Source organism: Gymnoscopelus braueri (genome assembly GCF_963280865.1).
Source record: "Gymnoscopelus braueri genome assembly, chromosome: 18".
In the NCBI taxonomy this organism is placed as follows: Eukaryota; Metazoa; Chordata; class Actinopteri; order Myctophiformes; family Myctophidae; genus Gymnoscopelus; species Gymnoscopelus braueri.
This window is the reverse complement of record NC_137618.1, coordinates 49,384,670-49,411,918: the sequence shown is the minus strand read 5'-3', so window position 1 is coordinate 49,411,918 and position 27,249 is coordinate 49,384,670. Positions and strand designations below refer to the sequence as shown.

The window sequence follows — 27,249 nt, the reverse complement described above, 5'->3', positions numbered from 1 at the left end:
GGGTTGAAAACCACCGATATACAGTACAGGGGTTCTCACAGTGTATTCCAGGGACTCTCTGGGTTTAGGGTCTACTCTAAGCCAGTATTCACATTGGCCAAGATTCTTCCACACCCGAGACCATTTAGGGCGGATTCAGACTGGGGTCCGATTGATTCGAACCGTTCCCTGAGTACGGTTGGCCTCTCGCAGCTGGCCAGTCACATTGGCCAAGATTCTTGCGCACCCGAGACCATTTAATTTAACAGTAATGGTAAATATGTGCCTCATGGGGGCGCTGTTGACTATGGGGCTTTGGGAGCTAGAGAATGTCATTCACAGAAGTCACTTGTCAGAGTGTAGAGTGAATAATAAAGTTTGACTGTGTTCCTGACGTTGTCTTGAGTTATAATAATAACAGAACAACAATACACAACCAAAGCAGTGTGTGCGTTGGTCTTTGAAACCTCAAAATGTAACGTCGTCTCTCGCGTCTCTGTTATTATCAATATGATAGCGACGTCACTAATGCATCCTTGGTATTTTAGCAGTGACGTCACCCGACTAATCCTTCGCATATTTATCCTAGTGGCAGCGTTCGCTACACATGTGTTTTTTGTTTATGTTTTTTCACGGCTCGCGCTACTCAAACACTAGCGGGATTATTATTTCTAGTCAACATTCAAGTAGAACTATGAGAAGGTATAACCCAGCAAAAATAATGTGTCATTATAAAAAATATATAAATTATATATGATTAGCAGTCCACTTCCTCCTGTTGGTACGGATGGATTCACATTGCATCGTTCCGTAACCGAGTACGCATGATCCGGATCCGAGACTACCTCCGGAGGTGGTCTCGGGTACGGTACGGTGATCCGTTTCGGGGAACGATACGCAACGTTCACACTATCACAACATCAGCCAAGTGGTCCAGGGTGCGCACCCGGGACCATAGTGTGAATCCGCCCTAAATTCACACTCTGTCAGTATGCAAATGGAACCATATGGACCCGTTCCATTTGTATACTGTCAAGTTAAGGGGAGACCTTGAAATGTAAAAGTTTGAGAACCATGATAACCGTGGTGTCTCTGTGTGTCCAGGTGATCAAGGCTGTGGACGAGGGCTACCGCCTGCCCCCTCCCATGGACTGTCCCGCTGCTCTTTACCAGCTGATGCTGGACTGCTGGCAGAAGGAGCGCAACAACAGACCCAAGTTTGAGCAGATCGTCAGCATCCTGGACAAGCTGATCCGCAACCCTGGCAGCCTAAAGATCACCGCCAACACCACCTCCAGGTAAGCCACGATGGCGACCATTCATTGTCATAACAATGTACAATTTCGCCATTCATAGCTGCCAAGTGCCAACCCTCCTGGATTCAGCAGGAGTCGTCTGAAATGTCTGAAAATACACATGAACATGAATCCAACATATTAAAAGAAAAGTGTAAACAAACATTAATTTACACAACACTGATGATAGTGTTGTCAAACAAGTCTATGAAGCTATTAATATGTTTTTATCTGATGACCTTGCTGCCCTGGCATTCGGCCTTTGTGCACTCAAAAAATGGAAAACACCAAAGGCCAAGTGGCCTTGCTAGCCTCGCATTGAGGGTCTGGTGAATGCTGTTGGGTTTTCTCAGTTGAAAATCTAACCGGCCCAATCCTGATCAGGATAATCCAGTATGAACCAATCGCCAAAGAGTCACACTTTGGCCACGCCCCCATCTTGGAAACCGGCTGCACTGAGAGGGCTTTCAGACTGAATAATGGAGTGAAACGAAATGAAAACTCAGGCTGGGTGTCAGGCCATACCCCTACAATGAGGAAATTCCAGGCCTGGCTATGATCATATTGTTATAATCATAACGCTTTGACGCATCTTGCTCTTTTGAACTTGTTCAGCTCTGTCTACATCAGTCAGCTCACTGAGTTTAAGTGAGTTTGTATCTTCTTTCAAATGAATAACAGCTATTTTTTTTTCTCTGTAGTTTATAAAATGCTGAACTCATTTTGTTATGTCAGAGTACAGATCCAACGGCAACATCCGGTTTGGCTGCCAGTTGTACCACACACACACGCACGCACACGCACACACACACACACACACACACACACACACACTAGGGGTGTCACGATACGCCTATTTCACGATTCGATTCGACTTTCGATATTAAGGTCACGATTCGATTCGATTTTCGATACGATATATATTTTTAAAACGTCCTTTTTTTCAGCTTTGAGGGCTATATGATTATTAATTTAGGCTATTGTCTTGATTTGGAAAGAAAAACACATGTTTCTCAATAAGTCTCTTTTATTTGAATAACATCAAATGAGAATGAGAATAACAAACTGTTTTATGCCCTTACAACAACAACATTCTTGTGAAGCTCTATAACTAAATAAAATCTAAATAAATAATACAAAATTGAACATGTAAGAAAAAAGGATCCAAAGACAACTGTTATTTGGCTACATGTTCTTAAACTTCTTAAAGTATGTTCACATTGTTTGAACAGGTAAGAGCTTTAACAAACAAGAAATGTGAATACTAAGCTACGCCATACTATTCACTTTTTATTTTCAAATTCTTCTTCAAGAAGATGAGCAAAAAGGGGTCGCATGTCTAATGCTATTAACATCCCAACTGCGCTCGTTATTTGTTGAGCGTGGGTCGAAAGATGTGGGAGTTTGGCTCTATAAGAGCCTGGAATTGTTGGCTGTGTCATCCTTTTACCGGCCAGATCAATGTCTTTGTGATGCCTGCGAATATGCGTCCCCATATTTGACGTGTTGCCTGAGCTGGGATACGGTACACGTGTGGAGCATAATCGACAAACGGTGGCCGTTTTGTTAACAACGCGTCGGGTGCCCTCATAATTCACTGGGAAGCCAAAATATTGCCAGACTTTTGACTTAAAGGAAGCGGGAGGGTTTTCCAATTCTTCCGTTTGTGTATCATCAATATCATCGCTGGCTTCAGCAGTGGCCATGGTGAAATGTAACGTTACTAACGTCGCAGTACAGACGCAACGCTACAGCGGTCTGTCTCTCCTCCACACTCCTCTCCTCTGCTGCGGTGTGCACTGTGTGTGGGTTTGTTGTGTCGTCTTTTTTTTTCTCCCCCGTCGTAAGAACGCATGCGCGATGCACGGAAAAACACAACAGCAGCTCCAGCATGGTTTCACCCGGACGTGCACTCGGATGTGCGCATGCGCGGGAGTATTATTTTTTTTTAACCCTTGAATCGCGATACGGCTTTTGATTTCGATACACTGTATCGTACGTCATTTTCGGTTCGATTTCGATACGTATCGCGTATCGTGACACCCTTAACACACACACACACACACACACACACACACACACACACACACACACACACACACACACACACACACACACACGCATGCACTCGCGCACAAAGATTGACAGTTGAAACAGTAGTGTCAACATTTCATTTTCTAAACATGTTTGTTTTTGGAACCATTTTGGAACAGTTCCATGTAGTCGCCATAAACATGTCATCCTGCTTCCTGCTTCCTGTCTAAACAGGATGTTGTGAAGCTTCTATCAATGTCACAGTCTCCACTCCTCTCTTCATATGTTCCAGGGGTTGTCAACCTTTTCTGGGTTTTTTATAAAGCAATATTAATTCAATATATAAAGTCCATTTTAGCATTAGTGAGGACCAATTACAAGAGGATAGGTTGAAAATGGGTGAAGTCGTCCTTCAACTCATTTTGCTGGGATCATGTGCCCTAATTGCTTCTTTTGGGCTTGTTTTTGTAGACCTGTCTGCTTGTTTCTCTCTCAGAATCTGGCACCACTGCAGTGGACGGCTGTTATGGAGACATCAGAGCTCATAAGGTTGACTAATGACTTGTTAAGAAAGTGAGAACGAGCCCCTTGGACTCAGCACCTAATTTACCTGATTGGCTTTTAACACAGAGAGACACACGCACGCACGCACGCACGCACGCACGCACGCACGCACGCACGCACGCACGCACGCACGCACGCACGCACGCACGCACGCACGCACGCACGCACGCACGCACGCACGCACGCACACACACAGAGGCTAGCCGAGGGAGGGGGGCTGATTTATGGGGAGATAGATAGAGTGTGTGTGTGTGAGGGGGGGAGAGAGAGAGAGAGAGAGAGAGAGAGAGAGAGAGAGAGAGAGAGAGAGAGAGAGAGAGAGTCACACAGTGGGAACAGCTGCCCTGGGCTCGGAGCACCTCGTTTGTCTCCCGGCTGTCCTGACTCGCTAATGGAAGCCCCCCCCCCACCCACACACACACACACAGGCCCAGACTGAAGCCAGGGAGCGAACCAAGAACGTCTTGTGGGGGGAGTGGGGAGCAGGGTGGGACCCCGGGGGTCACATGGAGCTGTCCCACGGTGCCTATGGGAGAAGCACCCGCCCGGGCCACTGATTACTAATTAAGAGTCCAATAGGAGCCTCGATGGGATCAGGGGGTCACTTCATGTAGCTGGCAGTGGTCCTCTGATAAATTTTTTTCTTGAGTAAAAGTAGCGATACCGCTACTATTGTAGAAATACAATTTTTACTTGAGTACATTTCCTACGTTTTTTTTCTTTCTCAAAAGTATTCAAAATATCTGAAAATATTTTGAATATAGCCAATCTATAATGGACAAAGTAGAACATACATATAGGGCTTAATTGGTTAATCCATGTTTTTTAATGATATAATCTAAAGTAACAAATAACTAATGTTTTCAAATAATTATAGTGGAGTAAAATATTATATACTCAAGTAAAGTGAAAGTAACTCAAAATTGTATTTAAGTATACAGCACTTCAGTAAATGTACTGTACTTACTTTCCACCACTGGCCATGAAAGATAATTAGTGGGCCAATAGGAGCCTATATAGACAGGGTCGGGGGGTCACTTCATGTTAACTGGGAGCACTGCTAAGGGCTCGACTTGAGTGTGTGTGTGTGTGTGTGTGTGTGTGTGTGTGTGTGTGTGTGTGTGTGTGTGTGTGTGTGTGTGTGTGTGTGTGTGTGTGTGTGTGTGTGTGTGTGTGTGTGTGTGTGTGTGTCACGGTCAGTGCTTTCTGTAACCGGAGGGTCGACAACCCCGAAAAGTAGGAGATTCTGCTTTTAACACGACTGGATCCTGGCAGTGAAGCGTTGGATTTGAGATGACGTAATATTACGTCCTTGGCGGTCAATGTGTTAAACAGCGTTCAGCGAGGAGAAAAAAAGTCAGAGATAATGGCGGATTAGGGGAAGATTTAGAGCGACGGCGGGTGGGAACGAAAATCTCCGGATACGGATATTTCCATGCATATCCGGGTGTGCTACAATGAAATGTGAAACTGCGAGAAAAAAAACGCGACTGGCACGCTGCGCAATTATTTAGGTTCGCGTAGATCTACGTGATTGGCATGCAATGTGTTAAGGTGGCAATTCCACACTATCAATTTGGAAAATTGGAATCGGTTATAACTGATAATGTTACTTTCTTGAAATTAAGAAATTGAGAACTTGACACTTAATGGATATTTGTTTTATTGTAGAGAATGTGTATAGAAATGGATTCATGGTATCAAACAACTCAAATCACATCATGGTGAAATGAGAGATTTTACGATGCATTGTATCGTTTCCTTTACGAATCAGATTCAATCGTTGACAAGAGATTTACACCCCTGCTAGAGAGAGAGAGAGAGAGAGAGAGAGAGAGAGAGAGAGAGAGAGAGAGAGAGAGAGAGAGCAAAGGCTCATGACAGGAAAGAAACAGCCTCCTAAATCAAAAGCAAATCACACTGATGCCTGATGTATACAGATTTCCGCACCGCGTCGTGCACAGAAATCTAACACAGAACATCTAACAAATACTTGTGGATCGGCCATTTTCGGGCATGAGACACCACTTGCCGATCCAATATAAATCCGTCTTGGAGAGTGAGATTGTGGCGCGGGACGTGAAAGACAGATGGAAACCTCACCTCACTCCAAAACTATTACTTTTCAGGATTCAAATTCCAAAACAGCAAAAGTAGCACATCTTTGAGCTTTGCGGATCTGCTACTTTTGAAGCTTTTGTGTGACACTGTAGTATGATCAAGTAGGGCGTTAATTTAGGGGAAAAAAAGTTAAAAGATGGAGATACGACCGAGTATAAATCCATCTCAGAGAGAGAGTGAGATTGTGGAGTCGGACGTGAAAGACAGATGGATGGTGGATGAACGGACAGGGAATACAGCACAGCACCCCGGCCCACTGTAAACCCAGCAAGACTTGCATTCCTCTCTCTCTCTCTCTCTCTCTATCTCTATATCTCTCTCTCTCTCTCTCTCTCTCTCTCTCTCTCCATCCCCACATGTGTCTGCTTAGACGCCCCCACCCCCCCTCCCCCACTCCTCCTCTTCCCGTATCTTCTCCCGTTCTCCCTCGCTCCCCCGAGAGCCGCCGTGACGCTGCTGCCAGACCAGCCCCTGTTTATTCCGAGGTCAAAGAAACGAGAGATTGCAGAGAGAAAGACGTGTAAAGGGGGGAAGGAATCGACCCCCTCCACCACCCACCCATTTTATTTTCCAATCCTCACCATCCTTTTTCTTGACTCTTTTGTCTCTTTTTCTGCCTTTTGAGGGGAGGCGAATACGTCTATTATCTCTCTCTTATTTTTGGCCTTTTATCCTTTTTGATTGTATGTTTTCTACTGTTCTTTGTGTCTAGCAGATATGACGCATGAGTACACAAGAGGCTTTGAAATCCCCCTCAACTCCGCCAACTCTCTCTCTCTCTCTCTCTCTCTCTCTCTCTCTCTCTCTCTCTCTCTCTCTCTCTCTTTCTCTCTCTCTCTCTCTTTCTCTCTCTCTAGCCACTCAGGCAGTGTTGAAAATAAAAAGACAACAAAGAGCACAAAGGGAATGATAGGAGATGAAGGGGAGAGCGAGAGACAAGGTCATCTGTAGTTTATACTGCTCAGCCAGGAGAGGAGAGGAGAGGAGAGGAGAGGAGAGGAGAGGAGAGGAGAGGAGAGGAAAGGGGAGGGGAGGGGAGGGGAGGGGAGGGGAGAGGAGAGGAGAGGAGAGGAGAGGAGGAGAATACAGGAGTATGGCGCCAGTAGATGTCTCCAGATCAATAGGCTTTCATCATAGATGAGCAGTGTGTTCCTGAGGCTGACATCTTGTCCCCGAGTCTCACCTGCAACCGAAATAACTTCTTTTCTCATCTTTCATCTCAATTTTTCTTTCCTTTTTCACAATTCCTCCTCCTTCACACACCATCACACCTACTATCCCTCCCTCTCTACTCGCTCTCACCCTCCTCTCTCTCTCTCTCCACGCCGGTCTCTCCACTGCGTCCTAGGGAGCCCAGAGCATGCCGTGGAGTTTTTAAAAAGGACTTTTTGTTTCAATCGAAGATTCAATCAATGGAGCAACACACACACAGACACACACACACACACACACACACACACACACACACACACACACACACACACACACACACACACACACACACACACACACACACACACACACACACACACACACACACAACCTCTCATCTGTTCTCTATTTATATGATCTCTCCATTTCTTCCCCATGTCTCTGTATTTGATATTCCATCTTTTTGTCTTTGCTTATATCTCTACATTCCATGTCCGCTTGTCAGTCTGGTCAGATGTAGCTTGTTAGCGATCTGATCTCTTACTGTAGCATCCTGTACAGGGTCCAGTGTTCATCTCATATGAATGAATGCACCACAAGCTACAAGGATGTTTCTGTTTGACACCGTTGTAACTCTCTTCCATTTCACTTCCAGCTGAAACAGTGCAACTTGAATATAAAGTTAAGACTTGTTAGAGCATTTTCAGCCAATTGATTTCTAATATCTACAAATACTATGTCTTGTGGAATGTGATATATAACCATATGCCATTATAAACTACTACAAGTTACCACTGTTTCAGCTGGAAGAGAGATTCCCTAGTTTCTAGTGAATGAGGCAGCCTAGAGGGCGGGCCAAAGAGAACACCTTCCGTATGTCACTGATCACATGACCTCAACAATTGATTCTCCTGTTCTAGGCAACATAAAAGGGAAGGCCTTTTTTCTTATTTACACACAACAGCTCTAAGGTATATTATGACATGGTTCAATGTTGAAAATGAGTGGTATTCCCCTTTAAATAAGAGATAGTAGATTGAGTCCCCATCATGACTCTTATAATGTATAGAATGTCATAAGGGGAAAGGTGAACGACATGATGGCAATATAAGATGTAGTTACACCACAATTTCCCCCCCTCATTGTCGTGCCTGATTTGCCCTATTTGTTTCCACTGAATTGCCACCATTGCATTGCCATGGTGTTTCACACCTGGCAAATGCCCCCCTTTCTCCACGACAGGACTTGGACTTCCCACTGACTTCCCACTGAAGTGCCACTGCCACTGGCCACCGGCTTTGAATGCTGTCAATGCACTGAATGGGACATTATCACGTTTTATCAGACCATTGAATGGGCGAAGTAGGCGACATACTGACCTACCTGCGATTTATCAGACAATTCATTGGGCGTAATCAGGAGATACTGACCTACCCTGAGGCAGTAGATCGGTACATAACTCGGACGGCGCTGAGTAGGCTCAAGCGAACGTTGCAACGTTCAGCACGGCAACTCACTCGCTTTAGCTCGCTCTGTGGTGCTTCACTTGGCTCCAGTTCGCTTGAGACTGCGAGCCTCCGTCATGGTCCAAAACCGAAACTTAACTTATATAAGTCATCTCCGTTGGTAGGTCAGTATGTCCTGATAACACCCAATTAATGGTCTGATAAATCGCGGGTGGGTCAGTATGTCGCCTACTTTGCCCATGCAATGGTCTGATAAAACGTGATAATGTCCCATTCAATGCATTGACAGCATCCGAATGGGGTGCAATGGCAGGGCCTTTGAAATGGTCAGATGTCTCATCATATCCGTTATTTAAGCCGAATGTTCACCTGTTACGACTTGGCCAGAACAGAGACGCTATAGCAGGGATACTCAAGTAGCTAAACCAGTGGGCCACTTTCCAAAATTGTCAACTGGCCAGGGGCCAGTTGCCCGGCACATGCACGCGCGCGCAGCGCGCGTGCATGTGCCGTGCGGGTGCGCGCGCGCGCGAACCGCCACGTCCGTCCCGTGTAGTTTACTTTTTGAGACCGTCAACTCAAAGCGCCCCCGTGAAAGCTGGTTTCCTTTCAATACGATGTGCATTTCAAAATAAGAGTTCTTTTTAATCTATTCTTGTAATGTTGTTACAATTCAACACACGTTTTATTTTGAAATCATACTACTGGAAGTACCCAGGTAGCCTAGTTGAAATTACTTCAAGCTTGGGATGATGAAAGCAGCAGTTTATATGGAAAGGGGGAGAAAATAAAAAGTCAGACAAAAAGTGACAAAATCACGAATGACAACATTAATGATACTTGATAACGTCTCTCTTTCCTTTGCTTTATTTTCACAAAACACAAGTGCAACATGCATTATTTTATGGCTTGGCCTTCCATTTCTATTGTCAATGACACAATTTGTAATCAAAGGAATTTGATACATTTTCAATAATTCTGTGCTGTTTCATTCAACACAAACAACTGTTTCCAGAATAAAACAAACTAATGTACATGAGTGTCTGTCTGTCTGTCTGTCTGTCTGTCTGTCTGTCTGCCTGCCTGCCTGCCTGCCTGCCTGCCTGCCTGCCTGCCTGTCTGCCTGCCTGTCTGCCTGTCTGCCTGCTCTGTGGGTTAACATTAGAGATAGCTGAGCACATCTCTCTTTCATGCTTCACAATGTAATTTATGACTTGGCCCACATTCAACACAAATGACTTTTTCCATAAAATAAACTTGTGAAAATAAATAGTCATGGCTAAGCCAAGGAAAATAAAATAAAACACAATCTACCTGAAAATAGATTACCCAGCTATGTCTGTTTAGCTACCAAGTGGTTAACATGAACGATAGTTTTTTCTCTCCATAAAAGCAACTAATAATTCTGTGCAATTAGCACATTTAACACAAACAACTGTTTTCATAAAACAAACTAATGTACACGAGTGTCTGTCTGTCTGTCTGCCTGCCTGCCTGCCTGTCTGTCTGCCTGCCTGCCTGTCTGTCTGTCTGTCTGTCTGTCTGTCTGTCTGTCTGTCTGTCTGTCTGTCTCTCTCTCTGTCTGCCTGCCTGTCTGTCTGTCTGTCAAGTGGGTTAACATTAAAGATAGCTGTGCACATCTCTCTTTCAATTGCTTCACAATGTAATTTATGACTTGGTCCACATTTAACACAAATGGCTTTTTCCATTAAATAAACTTCATAAAATAGTCATGGCTAAGGAAAATAAAATAAAATAAAAGACACCTGAAAATAGATTACCCAGCTTTATCTGGGGCTTGGCTGTTTGGCTTCTTTATCTATGCAGCTTTGTCTGTTTAGCTACCAAGTGGTTAACATGAATGATACAGTAAAGTTGAGCTACAGTACATCTCTTTCATTTGCATTACAATAACAGTCATTTATGACTTGGGCCACATTAAACACAAACGTTTTTTTCTCTCCATAAAAGCAACAAAGGAAAATAAATAAAATAAAGTATAACATCAAAAAGATATTCCCCAGTCTAGTGAGACGGCTGGCATACCCTCTCCATCGCAATCTTACTGAACACTGGCTTGTGTGATGTCAGAGCGATATGCATGCACTGGTTGAGGTGCGCGTCTGTGAGCCTGTTGCGCTTCTCATTCTTAATCAGATTCATGGTTGAAAACCCTGACTCACAAATATAGGTTGATCCAAACATTGTAACAGGTAAATGGCAAGTTTGTTGCAGTTCTTATACTGCTGTGCAGAACGAGTCCAAAACGCCCACAGTTCTTCATCTTTGAACTTAGCTTTCAGGAGATCGTCCGTCTGTAGTCGCGTCATTTCCAGCTGGAATGTGCCCTCGTCGATACCCGACAGCAGAGCCTTTGCTTCGGCTGGGCATGAACCGGTGGCAGTGACACTGAATGGGTCCCTCAGAAATCGGAGCAATTCGCTTGGGATTTTGAAATGCTCAAAACGGCTCTTAAAGTTATCTCTCAAACATTTCAGCAATTCTCCCATTGCTGACAGAGAAGCTGCTTTTGCAGCAGGGACATCACGTAGAGAAGGAAAGTGTAACTTTCTCCCCTTAAGATCGGACATGAACACACCCAAATTAGCTTGAAATGCATTCACTTTGTGGAGAAGCTCTCCTACGCTCGCACCTCCGCCCTGCAGTTGCAAATTAAGCTTGTTAAGGTGGCTTGTGATATCACACAGAAATGCAAGATAGGATATGAACTCTGGATCTTGCATAGATGACAATAACTCCTGTGATTTGGCAGATTTCTGACCGGAGAGAAACTCAGTTACCTCTTTTCGCAGGGCAAAAAATCTCTCCAGCACACGCCCCCTGCTCAGCCACCTCACATCGTTGTGCTGAAGGAGGTCAGAATACTCTGCGTCCTGCTCCTTGAGCAACATTTTAAAAAGCCGGTGCTGCAAACTTGACATTGAACGGATATGGTTCACCATTTTAATCACCAAGTCCATGGTTTGTTTCATCTTACCAGACAGCTTCGCACACAAAACAGTCTGATGAATGATGCAATGTAGTGAGTTGACAGTGGGATGATCTGCTGCTACACGGGACGCAAAGCCCTTCTCCTTTCCGACCATAGATGGCCCTCCGTCGGTAACGAGAAGGTTGATTTTACCGAGGTCCAAAGAATTTGTATTAAAAAAATTCTTCACAGCTGCATAAATCACCTCTCCAGTTGTGTTAGTTGTCAGGGGCAAAAGGCACAGTAACTCCTCTTTGAACACATGTCCATCAAAGTACCTTACAAACACAGATAATTGAGCTGTATCTGTTTGATCCGTTGACTCATCTACTGCAATGGACATACACTCCAACTCCTCTTTTTTCAGATTTGACACCAAAGATGAAAAGCTGTTCTCATACAAAACTTCAACCCTACGCATCGCGGTAGAGTCAGATAGCTGGACAGTTTTCACTCGGTTGATGATCTCCTCCTTCTGTTTCTCCCCGGCATATAATTCCTCCACCATGCCTAACGTGCATCGTTTCACCAGTTCTGCGTCCAAAAATGGCTTGCATTGTTTAACTAGGTCCCAAGTCACACGTAGTGAGGCCGCGGTGGCCTTTTGCGTTACTGTTGTAGCTGTTGTTAATATGGTTGTAGAGCCGGCGTATGACGTTTTCAATTTAGAAATCCTCTCTTGTCTGGCCGTGCTACCCACGGGGAATGCAGTGTGGAAGTCTTTATGTTTACTTTCGTAGTGGCGCCTTATATTGTCGATCTTAACAACTGACACTGTGTTCAGGCAAATTAAACATAGTGGTATTGAATTGGCATGAGATGGTAAAATGAATGCGAAAGCATCTGTCCATTTTTGGTTAAAGTGCCTGTTCTCTGTATCAACTTTTCGGCGCTTGCTGAGGCTCATCTTTGCTGCTGCTCTGAATAGGGTCAGCGAGGTGAGTCCGAGGTGACATGACGTTCTGCTCTATGGTTCCGCTGTCACTCTGCGTTGAATGAGTGCACGCATTTTTGCGGTCTTGGATGATTATTTTTGTAATAGTAATGTAATTAAAGATAAGATAATAAATCTTATCTTTAAAAAAATGTTTAATAAAAAAAAATGTTTTGTTTAATAAAATGTTTAATAAAAAAAAAAGTTAAAAAAAGTTAAAAAAAAAAAAAAAAAAAAAAAAAATTATTGATTGATTGGCGGGCCAGTCAAAATTGCTCGGCGGGCCGGAAGTGGCCCGCGGGCCGGAGGTTGAGTATCACTGCGCTATAGTCTTCATGTGGTTAAACACAGAACCAATGGAAACACGATACAATCGGGCCCATTCCTCATTCCGCCACAGAAAGATGAAAGAAAAGGAAAGTGCTTGAATTGTACTCTGGATTGATTAGTACACAGATACTCCTGTATCGATTAATCCAGGTCAGATTGTTGTGTTTTCCCACCCAGATACACATGTTTTTTCCTTTATACTGATACAGTTTCAACATTGATGAAACCGATCCATTTTATGACCATTGTATGCCCTCTGTGGTGGAATGAGATGTTTACAAGGAGTTTGACTAATACACGGTAAAATCCTCAGTGTTCATTTATCCGTTTGTAACTCTGAGAGTTAAATGCAGTGGTGTAAAGTAACTAAGTACATTTACTCAAGTACTTTACTTAAGTACAATTTTGAGGGGTTTTCACTTTACTGGAGTATTGCCAATTTGTAATACTTCTACTTACTTCTACTCCACTACATCTCGGATCCAAATATTGTACTTTTACTCCACTACAGATATTTGAAAACTTTAGTTACTTTGTAGATTTTGATTATTATTACAAAACGTACATTAACCACTTCAGCCCTATATACATTTCGATCTACAAGCTCTCAATGCGTCGCATCGTGAGCTTGTAGATTTGCTTGATTTTTTTGTATTTGAAAACTTGAAATGGGGCATTCTGCATAATGAGTACTTTCTACTTTTGGTACTTTAAGTACACTTTGATGTCAATACTTTTGTACTTGTATTCAAGTAAATTTTTAATTCCTGACATTTACTAGTATTTTTATATTGCCAAGCTACAAGCTCACACCATGTCGTATGAGCTTGTAGAGTCTTATTTCTGATTATATTTAAAATATATATATATTTTATGAAAAATTTTAGTAAACGTAAAAAAGGGACATTTACTCGCACAAAAATGTGTCTGTGACCCCAAAATGTACCGTCTACCGTGTTTTGGCAAACACTGAAATAGAATATTGTGATGTAGACATACTGACATACCCCCAAAATAGTTATTGCATGTCGCCACGAACACATAAAAAATGCTGTGCACGTAGCATGGCACCAGCCCGGCAGCGAGGGAGGGGGGGGGGGGGGGTACAGAGGTGGACTTCCTGCTATTCTAATGAGTTTATTTACTCTGCTAGGAATAGTTTTCCCTCTGGGAGAACAAGTACCCTGCTTTCCTGTCCCGTCCCTGGACTCGGTTCCCCATGGGACTCTCTGTGTGTGTGTGTGTGTGTGCGTGTGTGTGTGCGCGCGTGTGCTTGTGCGTGTGCGTGTGTGTGTGTGTGTGTGTTCAGGTACCGTACATAGCGCCCCGCTACAGGAAAAGCCTTGATGACCCACTTTGAAATGCCAGTCACGCACATACGTTCACACACGCTCATTTTTTGTTATTTCTGTTCATAATAAATTGTGAATTGATCTGCTATTGTATCCCAGTTTTATGGGACATCATTGCTGTCGGGCAGAAACCTCTTATCTCCATATTTTGTGTTTTTTCTGTAAATTAACGCCCTACTTGATCATACTACAGCATCACACAAAAGCATCAAAAGTAGCAGATCTGCTACTTTTGATGCTTTTGAATTTGAATCCTGAAAAGTAACAGTTTTGGAGGTTTCCACCTCTATAGAGACACGTCCAGGAAAGTCGCTTTGCATAGACACTTCAGGCAGTAAAATCCTCAGTGTTCATTTAACTCAGAGAGGATACAAATTACGTTACATTTGTACACTCTCAGAGAATAAGTTTCCTAACATTTCCCTACCTCAGTCAATTTCAAATAAATTCATCACTCGTTCAATCGATTTGATTCTCTCACTACCTCCCTATTCTCGTCCTTCGCATACCGATACAAATTACAATGTAGGTATTTTGTATCTCTTATCCAGAGCGACTTACAACCAGCAAAGTAATCACATACTCCGTTTTCGCTGTTTCGTGAGATTCTATATTTGCTACAATAACCTGACAGCGCGTCGTGGGTTCGAGTCCCGATCCCGACGGCCTATGCTGCGTCATGTCACTCCCATAGAGTTAAGTCACTCCCCATCTCCCTCTCCCCATTTCCTGTCAGCCTAATGTCCTATCAATGATAAAGGCATAAAAAGCCCCAAAATTATTCTAAAAGAAACAAAAAAAACAGGAATATTTCTGTGTCATTTAGCTATATTATTAGAGTAACAAATCATTTTAACCCCTGTATTCATATTTCATACGTTGGCTTTTCAAAAAGCAGATTTACAAGCTCACAGCGTGTCACTTGCGCTGCGAGATTGTACATCTGCGAAATGCATACCATTTTGGGGTGATTTTTGGTCCTTGGCCAACACCTTAGCACGGAAATGTTTGAGATGTGCAGTGGTGCATGTGTGAGTCAGAAGCTGTCAGAGCAGCGCCTCCTGCAGTCCGCTGTCTTAAACCAAAGCCTACACTATGCTTTCCATACATTTAATTAGGTTCCATTCAATAGGAAAACTGTCACATCCGATCAAAATGCAACGCTGCAGTCCTGCTGCATTCAGCGCAGCAGCAGCAGAACAGTGCAGTGATCAGTAATGAAACGACTGCGAAACTGACAGCAGCTTTGTTAATAATCTCATTCCTCGAATGTATCACATGCTTTATGTAAATACTTTCCATGGCAGTTTGATTTGCCCCGCCGTGTTCAGCCCGCTAGGCCCCCTGAGGCAACTGTGCACGTTTACACACACCATCAGCCTTGAGTTAATGTGTGTGTGTGTGCGTGTGTGTGTGTGTGTGTGTGTGTGTGTGTGTGTGTGTGTGTGTGTGTGTGTGTGTGTGTGTGTGTGTGTGTGTGTGTGTGTGTGTGTGTGTGTGTGTGTGTGTGTAAGCTTGTATGCGTGTATTTGTGTGTGCCTGCATGCCTGCATACGCTATAAGTGCTTGTATGTGCCTGTACATATGCATGAGTGATATGCACTTAAGGGTGTGTGTGTGTGTGTGTGTGTGTGTGTGTGTGTGTGTGTGTGTGTGTGTGTGTGTGTGTGTGTGTGTGTGTGTGTGTGTGTGTGTGTGTGTGTGTGTGTGTGTGTGTGTGTGTGTGTGTGTGTTTTTATATGGGGTGATTGCTCCCTGATAACCCATAGCCAAAGCCCTGGTTTTTATGGGTTTAGGTTGTTGCATATATTTACAGCCATCTGCACCTACATTGGACTCTATGGAAATGCACAGTGGTTGTTGGAATATACACATGTTTTATTGTGTTTCAAATGTCTTCCTTCTATTTTCTTATTCTTCATGTTTGGTTTCATATCTCTTTCTCTTTTGATGTCATTTGTAATTTTGTTACATACAAAATGCATATATCTACAAACTCTCAGTCTCAGCGGGTTTCAATGCGACAGGTTAGGGATTTTTTTTTTTTTAACTTAACATTTTTATCCCGCAATTTTTGTAACCCATTTTTTTCACCCGGTGCCAATTTCCTAAGTGATCCTGGGCGCTACACCAGCCCTTTTACTCTCGTCAGTGGCAGGCTGCGCCTTAGCAGAATCTGACGAGAAATCTCGTTGGTGGCAGGCAAAGAGTTAATTGTTTAACTTGGCTTTTCCTCCTCTCCTCTCCTCCCCTCCCCTCCCCTCCCAGGCCAGCCAACCTGCTGTTGGACCGGAGCAGTGCGGAGGTGACGTCGTTAGGGACGGTGGGGGACTGGATGGACGGCATGAGGACGCTGCCCTGCAAGGAGGCCTTCTCTGGGGTCAGCTACTCCTCCTGTGACACCCTGGCCAAGACCTCCATAGAGTAAGAGACACACACACGCACACGCACGCACACACACACACACACACACACACACACACACACACACACACACACACACACACACACACACACACACACACACACACACACACACACACACACACACACACACACATACACAATTCAGAAACAGGTGACACTTATAACTTATACATGGGTGCCAATGTTAATTTTGACAACTAATTTTGATTTAGTTTTACAATGCATTTTAGTAGTAGTCAACTGCAATGTTTTTGTTTTAGACTAGTTTTATCATAAGATTTTTGTTTAAATCTACAGTTGATTCAGTCGACTAAAATTTTAGTCAGCCATGATGGTGTCGGAATGCCTGATTCATAATTAGCTACGCGCCGACTTGTCTAATTTCTACTGGAACTCTTCTCCACTAGTCCCTCCATAACATTTTTGTCTGGTTTTTATTTGTTGACAAAATTGTCAATATATTCAGTCATTGTTTTAGTCATCATAGCTTAGTTTTTATTTGGTTTTTATTTAGTTTTTGTCAGTGAAAGGTAGTTGACAAACGCTTTTCGTCATAGTTTTTGTCAAGAAAATGAACACTGGTGGGTGCAGTGCATAAAGCAGTACCAGTGGACACGATGATGTCTGATTTTGTATGCCACAATCTACATTCCAGCTTATCTGGACAAATACAAAACAAAGGCAAAACCACACCCCTCTGCCATGGGCACCTCCGGCTCCAGAGGTACCTCTGGGAACCTCAAGAGACGTAACCACATGGATACCGCTGTATATTGCAGATATGCACAACATTTACAGATACATCTGAGTTATAATGTGCTCTATGCACAGCAGACATATTGGAAAGAAATTGGGGCCTCTTCCTTACTTCCTTCACAGGTTTTACCAATGATACAAACGAAGGCTCTGTTCCATTCTTGGTCAAACAGAGTCAGGGTGCTGATATTGTGCATGTTGACTCACTGGAAACTACAGCTACACCAGTGAGTCTCAAAGTGTGGTCCGGGTACTCTCATGGTTCCTTGAGGGGGTCCCAAATGGCCCCTTATGGGTGTGTAACTCTGAGAGTGTACACATGGAACCAAATGGACCCTTGCGGGTCCATTTGGTTCCATTTGTACATTCTCAGAGTTATGGGGGTCCTTGAAATGAAAAGGTTCAGTTTTGTTTCACTTCCTGAGGAAAAAACAAAACAAAACAAAACACCAGAATTACAAAAGGTATATTTGAGATGAGTGCTCGCATTCCTTTTGAAGAAATGGGATGTTTGCCTTTGCGATGTGTCTTTTGAATATTTGACAAAATACTTCTTCAACAATCCAAGCATGTCATCATCACAATAACATGTTTATTATGTTCTGCTACAGAGACCGCAGAGGGACATCCTTCTCCGTCAATCTTTTGAAAATGAGTTTGTGTATTCTCTTTCTGGTTGTCAGGGTTGATCTGTGTAATATTATGTCTCTTTTATTGCCGTACGCACTACCTTTGGCAAGTTGACAGCACGTCTCTATGTGTGCCAGTTAAGCAAACTTTTAAATGTAAATTTAAAGAGTGAGAGAGAGAGAGACAGATAGAGAGAGAGACAGATAGAGAGAGAGAGAGAGAGAGAGAGACAGATAAAGAAAGAGAGAGAGAGAGAGAGAGAGAGAGAGAGAGAGAGAGAGAGAGAGAGAGAGAGAGAGAGAGAGAGAGAGAGAGAGAGAGAGAGAGAGAGAGAGAGAGACGCATCGAGAGAGAGAGAGATGCGACAGAGAGATGGAGTCACTGTTTTGCTCCCGGAGGCATCATGTCTCACAACGAAAAATAGCAGATCTACAAGCCGACAAGCCGTCGCGTGCGATAGCCTTGTGATCTTGTAGATCGGCGCGAGACACCGGCGCACAGCTGAGCAGCATATAAATGTAGAAGATGAGACTGACTGTGGATCAGAGACTGTGACAGCAGCCGTATACCCAGAGACAGCAGCACGTACACACACACACACACACACACACACACACACACACACACACACACACACACACACACACACACACACACACACACACACACACACACACACACACACACACACACACACACACACACACACACAGCACCATGGGAACAGGGCTGGCATATTCTACAGTTTTGCTTTGATGTTTTGATGTCTAGGTTCTTTTTGATTTTGACGTTATTGTCTTCTATATATTCCCCCTCGTGGGATTTCCATAGATTCACCTCACCTCTACCTCGGCTCCATTGTAACTCAATTGAGTTTCAGTTCCACTGAGTTCAGCTCGGTTCAGTTCAAGTTAAATGCAGTTCAGTTTAGGTCAGTAAAAAAACGATTTAAGTTGAGATCAAAGATGCTTCATTGGCACGATGGTCAAAATTATTAATGACAAATTAATGATCTCTACATGGTGTACGAAAAAGTCCATCTCCCTCCCTCCCTCCCTCTCTCTCTCTTCCCTACCCGTTACTCTTATAGAGAGAGACAGAGAGACAGTTTGTCAGTGATGCTGTAGAAGGAGGTATTTTCTCCTCCACCATTTAATCAATGCCTGCGTTCAATCAATGGGAAACATCTCTCCCCGCTCCCTCAACCACTTCATAACGGATAAGGCCTGCAGTATAGAAGCACCATAACACACCCCCCCACACACACACACACACACACACACACACACACACACACACACACACAGTATATCGACAGACTACCAACACCCATCAACTGCCGCTGGCACGGGCCCGCTGCGCTAACGGGATCATTTCATACGCGCTTCTATGATAGCTCTTATGTGAATGCTAAATTGGATCAGGGGCAGTATTTAATACAGAGAAGGCTGGCTGACCTGCCAAGTGTAAGCTCAGCAGCAGCCGCGAGGCGCTATAGCTAGCTGCCAGGGCCAGCTCTATGGATTAGAGTATTGATCCATCCCGACTTGATCCGGTCTTTGATATTCAGCACAAGGCCCTTTCGCCCGCGCTCTGACCTCTGAGCTACAGAAGGAACTAATCGACATCTCAGCTGTGTGGCGTGGCGTTCTCCGCAGTTATTTGTCGGGATGAAAGGGATTGGTGCTCCGACGTTAACATTGTTATTTGTATTGAGGGATGATGTACAAAATACAGTACATGCTTTTCAGAGCTTCCATGCTCCAGACTGTACGATGGAAACATTTTGGAAATTGTGGGAGGCCAACCCGACCTCACCCCAATATGGTGAAATAACACGGATTGAAAATTCCGTAAATGGACAACTAGAAAACCCCAAAAGACGTGCATAACTGCTGCGATTCCCCTCTGTTGACTTTGTTACGTTTTGGACCATGATTGAGGCGCGCAGTCTCAAGCGAACTGGAGCCACGAGAGGGTCCACCGAGCGAGCTAAAGCGAGGGAGTTGACGTGCTGAACATTGCGACGTTCGCTTGAGCCTACTCAGTGCCGTCCGAGTTATGTACCGATAGGCACAGAATCGTAAATCATGTTGTGGGGACTGCTCTGCTTCCGGGTTCGCGGCTCCTATGTTATTTCACTGTGGGATTCACGGCTCCTATGCACAGACTTTGGGTGTTTTCTAGTCGTCTATTTACGGAATTGTCTATCCGTGTTATTTCACCGTGTTGTGTGAGATCAGGCTGGGGAGGCATCAGGCTGGGGAGGCAACAGTCTGGCTCGTGAGACGTCGAAATAGAGCATTTATTTACAGGAAGAAAAACAAAAAACATAATTAGTTGAAATATGGAGATGCAAGGTTTCTGCCCAACAGCAGTGATATGTTTTATACTTTTTGAAATAAAAAATAAGTTAAATTTCAAAATGGAAGTCAGTGGCTCTGATCAGGCTGAAATCTTGACCAATCGTTCAGTCATACATCATAGACGATTGACACGAGGGAGATACTGTAAACTTTATTAATCCCAGAGGATTAGGGGAAATTAGAGAAAGGCCCAGATAAGACCTTGAACCAGATTTTTCCTTCTGTCAATGATGGGAAGTGTGACACACCACCGCGGGAAGCTGATTCACACTCTCTGTGTGTGCGCATGTGCGCGTGCGTGCGTGCGTGTGTCTGTGTGTGTCTTTCACTGCGGTCACCGCCACCCAGACGAAACTCGTCTGCCTTTGATTTGACATTGTTTCGTTATCCCATGATGTTTATGCGTCATAACTGTTATGTTCATGCACATTCGTGTTTCATTTTATTCGCATCTTCCACCATTTGATTGTTTTTGTCACGGCGAGTTGTGTTGCAGCGCTTTGCTAGGCTGTTGTTAGTCTCTCGTTAATGAAAGCCAGGCCAGAGCAGCTCCAACCCGACGAGAACGCTCTATAAAAGGTCCTGACAGCTCAAACCACAGCAGAACAGATCCATAAAAGGTCCCGACAGCTATGGGAAGGCCTGACACACAAACCTCCCAGAAGCAAAGACACACAGCTGTTTTTGGGCGCAAACCAGGGCCGTCACCATTATGATATGTAACATGACGATGAAGTGTCACAAAAATAATGGCGATTAATGATTTAATTGTGTTTTTGTCGTTGAACACTAGAACATCAATAATAATAACAATAAAAATTAACATTTCTGTTTGGCTTTTAGGCTTCGTAAACAATAGGTGCACAGGACAGACATGACAAATAACTTACACAAGTAAGACACGGCGAACGCTGGAAGCAAACGCAGCTCGAAAATATTGTGTATTTACGGACTTGTAATCCGTGTTGTGTGTGTGTGTGTGTGTGTGTGTGTGTGTGTTGTGTGTGTGTGTGTGTGTGTGTGTGTGTGTGTGTGTGTGTGTGTGTGTGTGTGTGTGTGTGTTTTGCAGGCTGTTGTGCATTTTAATCAGAGCATTGTCTAAATTCCTGCACTCTGGCGCACTCTGGCGGCTGCACACAGGCAGTGCACGCACGTGAGTCACATGGGGGCGCGAGCCAATGAGAGCGCGGCTGCAGACAGAGACACACACACACACAACCCGAGCACGGTTGCATAGTAAGCTCCACTTGGGCGGAGGCGCGACTTCGCCGCGCCTCCTTCCGCGTTCGCAATAATTTAATAACTTATACTTAAAAATAAACACAAATGTAGATCTACATCTACAATGTAGATCTGCTATTTCCACTATTTTTTTAAAATGTTTGAAAATATATGAACACTTTTCAACGTGGAAATGATTATGACGATAATGGAAAACATAGTTGCGATAAGGCAAAGACATAACACCACCTTTAAGCAGGCTTGTTGGCTAAAATGGTGGAACATTTTTTGAAATAGAAGATGGTTTCAAAATAGCAGATCTACAAGCTCACAATGTGCCGCGATGCCACGCATTGTGAGCTTGTAGATCTGCTATTTTCAAAAGATTTTTATACATTTTGAAAACTTGAAATGGGACATTCTGCATAATGAGTACTTTCTACTTTTGGTACTTTAAGTAAATGTTGATACCAATAGATCTGCTATTTTCAAATAGAAAAAATGTATAGGGCTGAAGTGTTTAATGCATGTTTTGTAATAATAATCAAAATCTACAAAGTAACTAGTAACTAAAGTTTTCAAATAATTGTAGTGGAGTAAAAGTACAATATTGGCCTCTGAGATGTAGTGGAGTAGAAGTAAAAGTATTGGAAATTGGAAATACTCCAGTAAACTAAAAGTTCCTCAGAATTGTACTTCAGTACAGTACTTGAGTAAATGTACTTAGTTACTTTACACCACTGGGTGCATGTATAACAAAGCTCAATCAATGAGCGCTCTGAGGCACTCAGACACTACAGTCCTGACTCATGGGTTCATAGAGCCAAGGAAACAACCATTGATTTGTCTTGACACTTGCCTTTAGTTCCGGACAGCGAGTTTAAGAGTTGGTGCTTAAAACGTTAATGTTATTGTGCAAATAGAGGCGACCCGATAGCAGAGCGGTTAGGGCATGTACCAGACGGGCTCAGACGCCTGACAGTGAGTCCCTGATTCGATTCCTTGGCCGGCCTGCAGATTCTAGTCAGTGTTTTCTGGGGAAGCTTCCAAAAAGGGTCAACAAGTTAGGGAAAAAAAAAACGTGAACAGTTGATTGAACCAATATATGCATAGGCCTGTCACAATTGCATAATTGCAATTATTTGAGATAATCGCGATTATTTTTGCGTAATCGTCATAATCGTTTCCATGTTGAAAGATTTTCACACATTTTCAAATATTTAAAAAAGCAGAAATAACAGATCTACCAGTTTACAACGCGTCACTTTGTTTTTTACATGTATAAAAATGATTAAATAAGTCAATCATTTCTTTGTATATTTCAGTTTTTTGTCTTATCTGCCCTGTGCAATTTTTTATCACGAATGTTCCAATGTTCAATGCCAAACAAACACACAATCAAATCGTTAATCGTAATTATTGAATGACATTTAATCGTCAACTTAAATGTGTAATCGTGACAGCCCTATACATGCATCAGTAGGCCTAATACATACGAATAAAAATGCACTGTTTTTTAGAAGTCTGCATCTGCATTTATTTCGTTATTTCAGTCAACTACAGTCTACAATCTACAGTTGATTTAGTCGACTAAAATGTTACATATTTAGTGTAATTCGTTATCAAATGACTCTCAAACGTGCATTCTTCTTTTTAGTACATATTTGTTTAAATTTGAGGACAGTGAAACTTTACACTCATTCAGCGTGTCAATCAATCTTTTAATTTATGAACTCTGGGTCATTCACTTCTCTGATCAGTACAGGTGGTTTCTTTAGCTTGTATTGTATTTCAAGTTTAGTGTAAACACACCAGCTTACCTGATTAAATAACTTTAGCACATTTTCATCTATTTTGTATCATTTTTGTCGTCCTAGCTTAGCATTTGTTTAGCTTTCGACAGTGAAGAAAGGTTGTCGGCAAACTTTTTTTTTAAATCATAATTTTAGTCGACAAAATTAACACTGCTTGGCTGGGCTGTGTCTCAGTAGAGTGGTGATGACGGAGGTCCACGTCACGCCAGCGTCCTGCCCGGAGTGGGAGCCGTCCATGGGAATCACCACCCTCTAGCGCCCCCCTCCCTGTCTGGATGGTGGGTGGAGGTTCCACCGTTACCGTCCTCTCTACCCTCTGGTCCTCACCGGAGGGCGCTACAAAGCTTTCCTTCTTCAGAAACGCTGACACCCTTTGGCCCTTCCCTGGAGGAGGGGGGATAGTTCACGAAAATTTGTGGCGGCATTGTTCGTCGTAGATGCCGAACAAAGAAGGACATCGCAAAGATTATTTTTATTTAATTGCTGGGTAGCTTAACCTATAATATCATTATTTATCAAGTAGCTAATGTTTCTTCAGTGTTAAAAGTTGAATTCTGCAAAGTAACTAGTAACTAAAGCTGTCAAATAATTGTAGTGGAGTAAACACAAGTACAATATCAGCCTCTGAGGTGAGGAGTAGAAGTATAAAGTATAAAAATATATATCTACTCAAGTAGTGTAAAACTACCTGAAACGTATACCTATAAGTACAACATTTGAGTACTCGTACTTGGTTACATTCCACTGATGAACTTTAGACGACAGTGCTCTATTGCTGCTACGATTTCAAGTTACCGAACAAACATTTTTTGAGTGAACTATCCCTCCAAGCCGCCAGTGTTGGGTCATTGCCCTGTTGGCGTTTCCAGCCGGTTTGGTTTCACTTTCAGAGATGTGTGCTGCTGCTGCCTTGGCCGTCCTTGGCGAACTAAACCCACGGCTTTGCATCTAAACACTGTGAGGTTCTTAGGTTCGTTGGAATAACATCAGCTTGAATCGCTTGTAATTCCTCGCCTCACCAGGCTGAAGAAAACACAGTTTTAACACAGAGTTCTCACTGCTTCTACTAACGCCACAGAAACTATCCATGAACCTGCGTAGATCACCTACAGATCTGCATTAGTGTGTCTGCGTGTGTCTGCGTGTGTGTGCGTGTGTGTGCGTGTGTGTGCACGTGCGTGCGTGCGTGCGTGCGTGGTGCGTGCGTGCGTGCGTGCGTGCGTGCGTGCGTGCGTGCGTGCGTGCGTGCGCGTGCTGTATGTCTAGACACTATGTTTCACTACTGTGTGTTATAACTTATTCCTGAACGAAAAGACAACTCTAACAAATATGTACTGTATTAGAGATGTATGTTAAAGGAGCACCTCAACCATTTTCAACTATATCTTCATATATATTGTCCTCACTAATGCTCAATATAATATGGCACCATTTCTGTCTACTCACTCTGTGTCACATTGGTGGACTGTGGACAGTTCAGAAATCAACCTACCAGTGACATCATCGATGAGGATTACAAAGCTGATAGAAACTACAGCCTTGCTCTTCCTGGAAAGATAGCATGCTGACATAAAAGCCATTGCATTAAAAGTTCTTGCATAAAAAAGGTTTGAAATGACCAAACCTGTCTATCAATGATATCACTTGGTAGGCAGGTTTGTGAACTGTCCACATTATATATGATGATGATAAGGTTGAAAATGGGGTGAAGTGGTCCTTTAAAACATGCTGATCACGTAATACACCTAAGAATAAGTTTGCTGTGCATGAAGTGTGACGACGATGACCGTTGCTTTAAATATAACAATGCAGATGTTTTATTAATAACTAATCACTCTATTTTAATGTGTTTATCTAGAGCGGGACGGTCACCTCCAACACATGTACCAGCGCTGCTCCACTCCCCCCCCCCTCCCCGCACACTGGAAAGCACCAAAGACAATAGGGCTATGTTAGCTCCCCAAATGCTATTTTTAGCCTGTTCAGATTAGAAATCTGATAGTTTTTTATCTAGTCTGAACAGAAGCAAACAAACAAACAAAAACATGGAAACTGATTTATACTATGCTGTACAGTGCCGGACATAGCTATTTAAAGGGGAATTTCGGACTAGCCTTTTTTTTTAACCTTTATACGATGTTATTATATCGTAGGATGAGTGGTACAGTAACTCCATACCGAGTCCACCGTGGCTAAAAACCAGAGCGGACGGTCCATGCTCTAGATCACGTATTTTAATAGCTTCTTTTTTTTTTGGGTGAGATATGACTTTCATAATGACAGAACGCTCTCCACAGTGTTTTTCTTGAATGCGCCACACCGGAAGTCTCGTGAGATGAGATTTCACCAGTGACGTCAACCAAGTCAGGATGTAAACAGTACGGCGGCCCACAACCCTGTGGAGAGTGTTCTGTCATTATGAACTTCAGTTCTCACACAAAAAAAAAAAAAAAAAGGTATTGAAATACGCGATCTGGAGCATATGGACCGTCCGCTCAGATTTCTAGCTGTGGTGGACTCGGAATGGAGTTATGAACATGTTCTACTGCACCACTCATCCTAGGATATAATAACATCATATAAAGGTAAGAACAAGGCTAGTCCGAAATTCCCCTTTAAGCGAATTAAGCTAATACATTGCTGAGACCTTCCTGTCAATGACATAATCGGTGGGCAGGTTTGGTCTTTTCAAACTTAGTGCCACATATTTGCCTCTGAGATGTAGTGGAGTAGAAGTTAAAGTACAGAAATGGGAAATACTCCAATAAAGTAAAAATACCTCAAAATTGTACTTAAGTATAGTACTTGAGTAAATGACTTTCCACCACTGGGTAAAATCGGATCTGATCACTTGCAAATAATAGTATGGTCAGTCAGTCAGTCCTAGTGATAACTATCGAGAAACAATTCTGATGTGACAGTCTGAACATACTGTAGTCCATGTCATCTGCATCACTAGACAGATGAGGCCGCTCCATGTCACCGTGTCCTACGTCACGTCCCGTTGTGTTGTCAGTGACGGGGTCATGACAGTGTCATCTGTCAGTGTAGACACCCCCCCCTGGCTGTCAGGACTACAGCAGGCCACTACTACTCTGCAAGGGCAGTGCAGTGGCCTTCTGGGAAATGCGGGTCCTCAATGATTGACAGCCAGGAGGTGGTGGGTGGGAGAGAGCGGGGGGGGGGGGGGACAGCGCTGGGAACTGTGTCATTGATGTCACATGGATGGCTGTCTGTTCTTTGTCTTCTTCTACCCGGTAACACTCTTCTTTCTGTTTCTTTCTGTGTCTCTCTCTCTCTCTCTCTCTTCTCTCTCTCTCTCTCTCTCTCTCTCTCTCTCTCTCTCTCTCTCTCTCTCTCTCTCTCTCTCTCTCTCTCTCTCTCTCTCTCTCTCTCTCTCCAGGGATCTAAAGAAGGTTGGAGTGACGATCGTTGTCCCGCAGAAGAACATAGTGAGCAGCCCTCAAAGCCCTGGATTCCCACGCCAAGAACGGCCCGGTCCCCGTTTAAAAAGACAAAAAGAGAAGAAGAAGAAGGAATAAAGAAACATAACGTAACAAAACAAAAGACAGAAAGTAAAAAAAAAGACCTGTCTTGTCTTTCCTGTCCGTCCGTCCGTCTGTCCGACAGACTTTGGCCCACGGCTCTCCCTCGTTACGCGCAGCGACTCTGTATGGAAAACGACGGTGGTGGTGATGATGATGATGAGTATGAGGGTCATGTTCGTGTCGAGAAAGAGGTGAGAGGGCGAGCGAGCAGACACTCTGGACCTCCGTCCGTCCCTTCATATCCAAGCTGAGATGCCTTACAGAGAGA

The 27,249-nt window shown here is 43.5% G+C and overlaps 1 protein-coding gene across 1 annotated transcript in view; it reads left to right on the top strand.

The window, feature by feature from the left end:
* Window positions 1–26,947, top strand: part of LOC308073405 (ephrin type-A receptor 3-like) — a gene marked incomplete at its 5' end in the record, with an annotated part of 38,697 nt that extends 11,750 nt beyond the window's left edge. Inside the window, 4 exons of the mRNA XM_080412278.1 lie at window positions 1,084–1,277; window positions 16,488–16,643; window positions 23,608–23,711; window positions 26,837–26,947. Of these exons, the coding sequence (XP_080268404.1) occupies window positions 1,084–1,277; window positions 16,488–16,643; window positions 23,608–23,689 (432 nt within the window). The 3' untranslated portion in view covers window positions 23,690–23,711; window positions 26,837–26,947. The remainder of the gene's footprint in view (window positions 1–1,083; window positions 1,278–16,487; window positions 16,644–23,607; window positions 23,712–26,836) is intronic.
* Window positions 26,948–27,249: the final 302 nt, after the last annotated feature.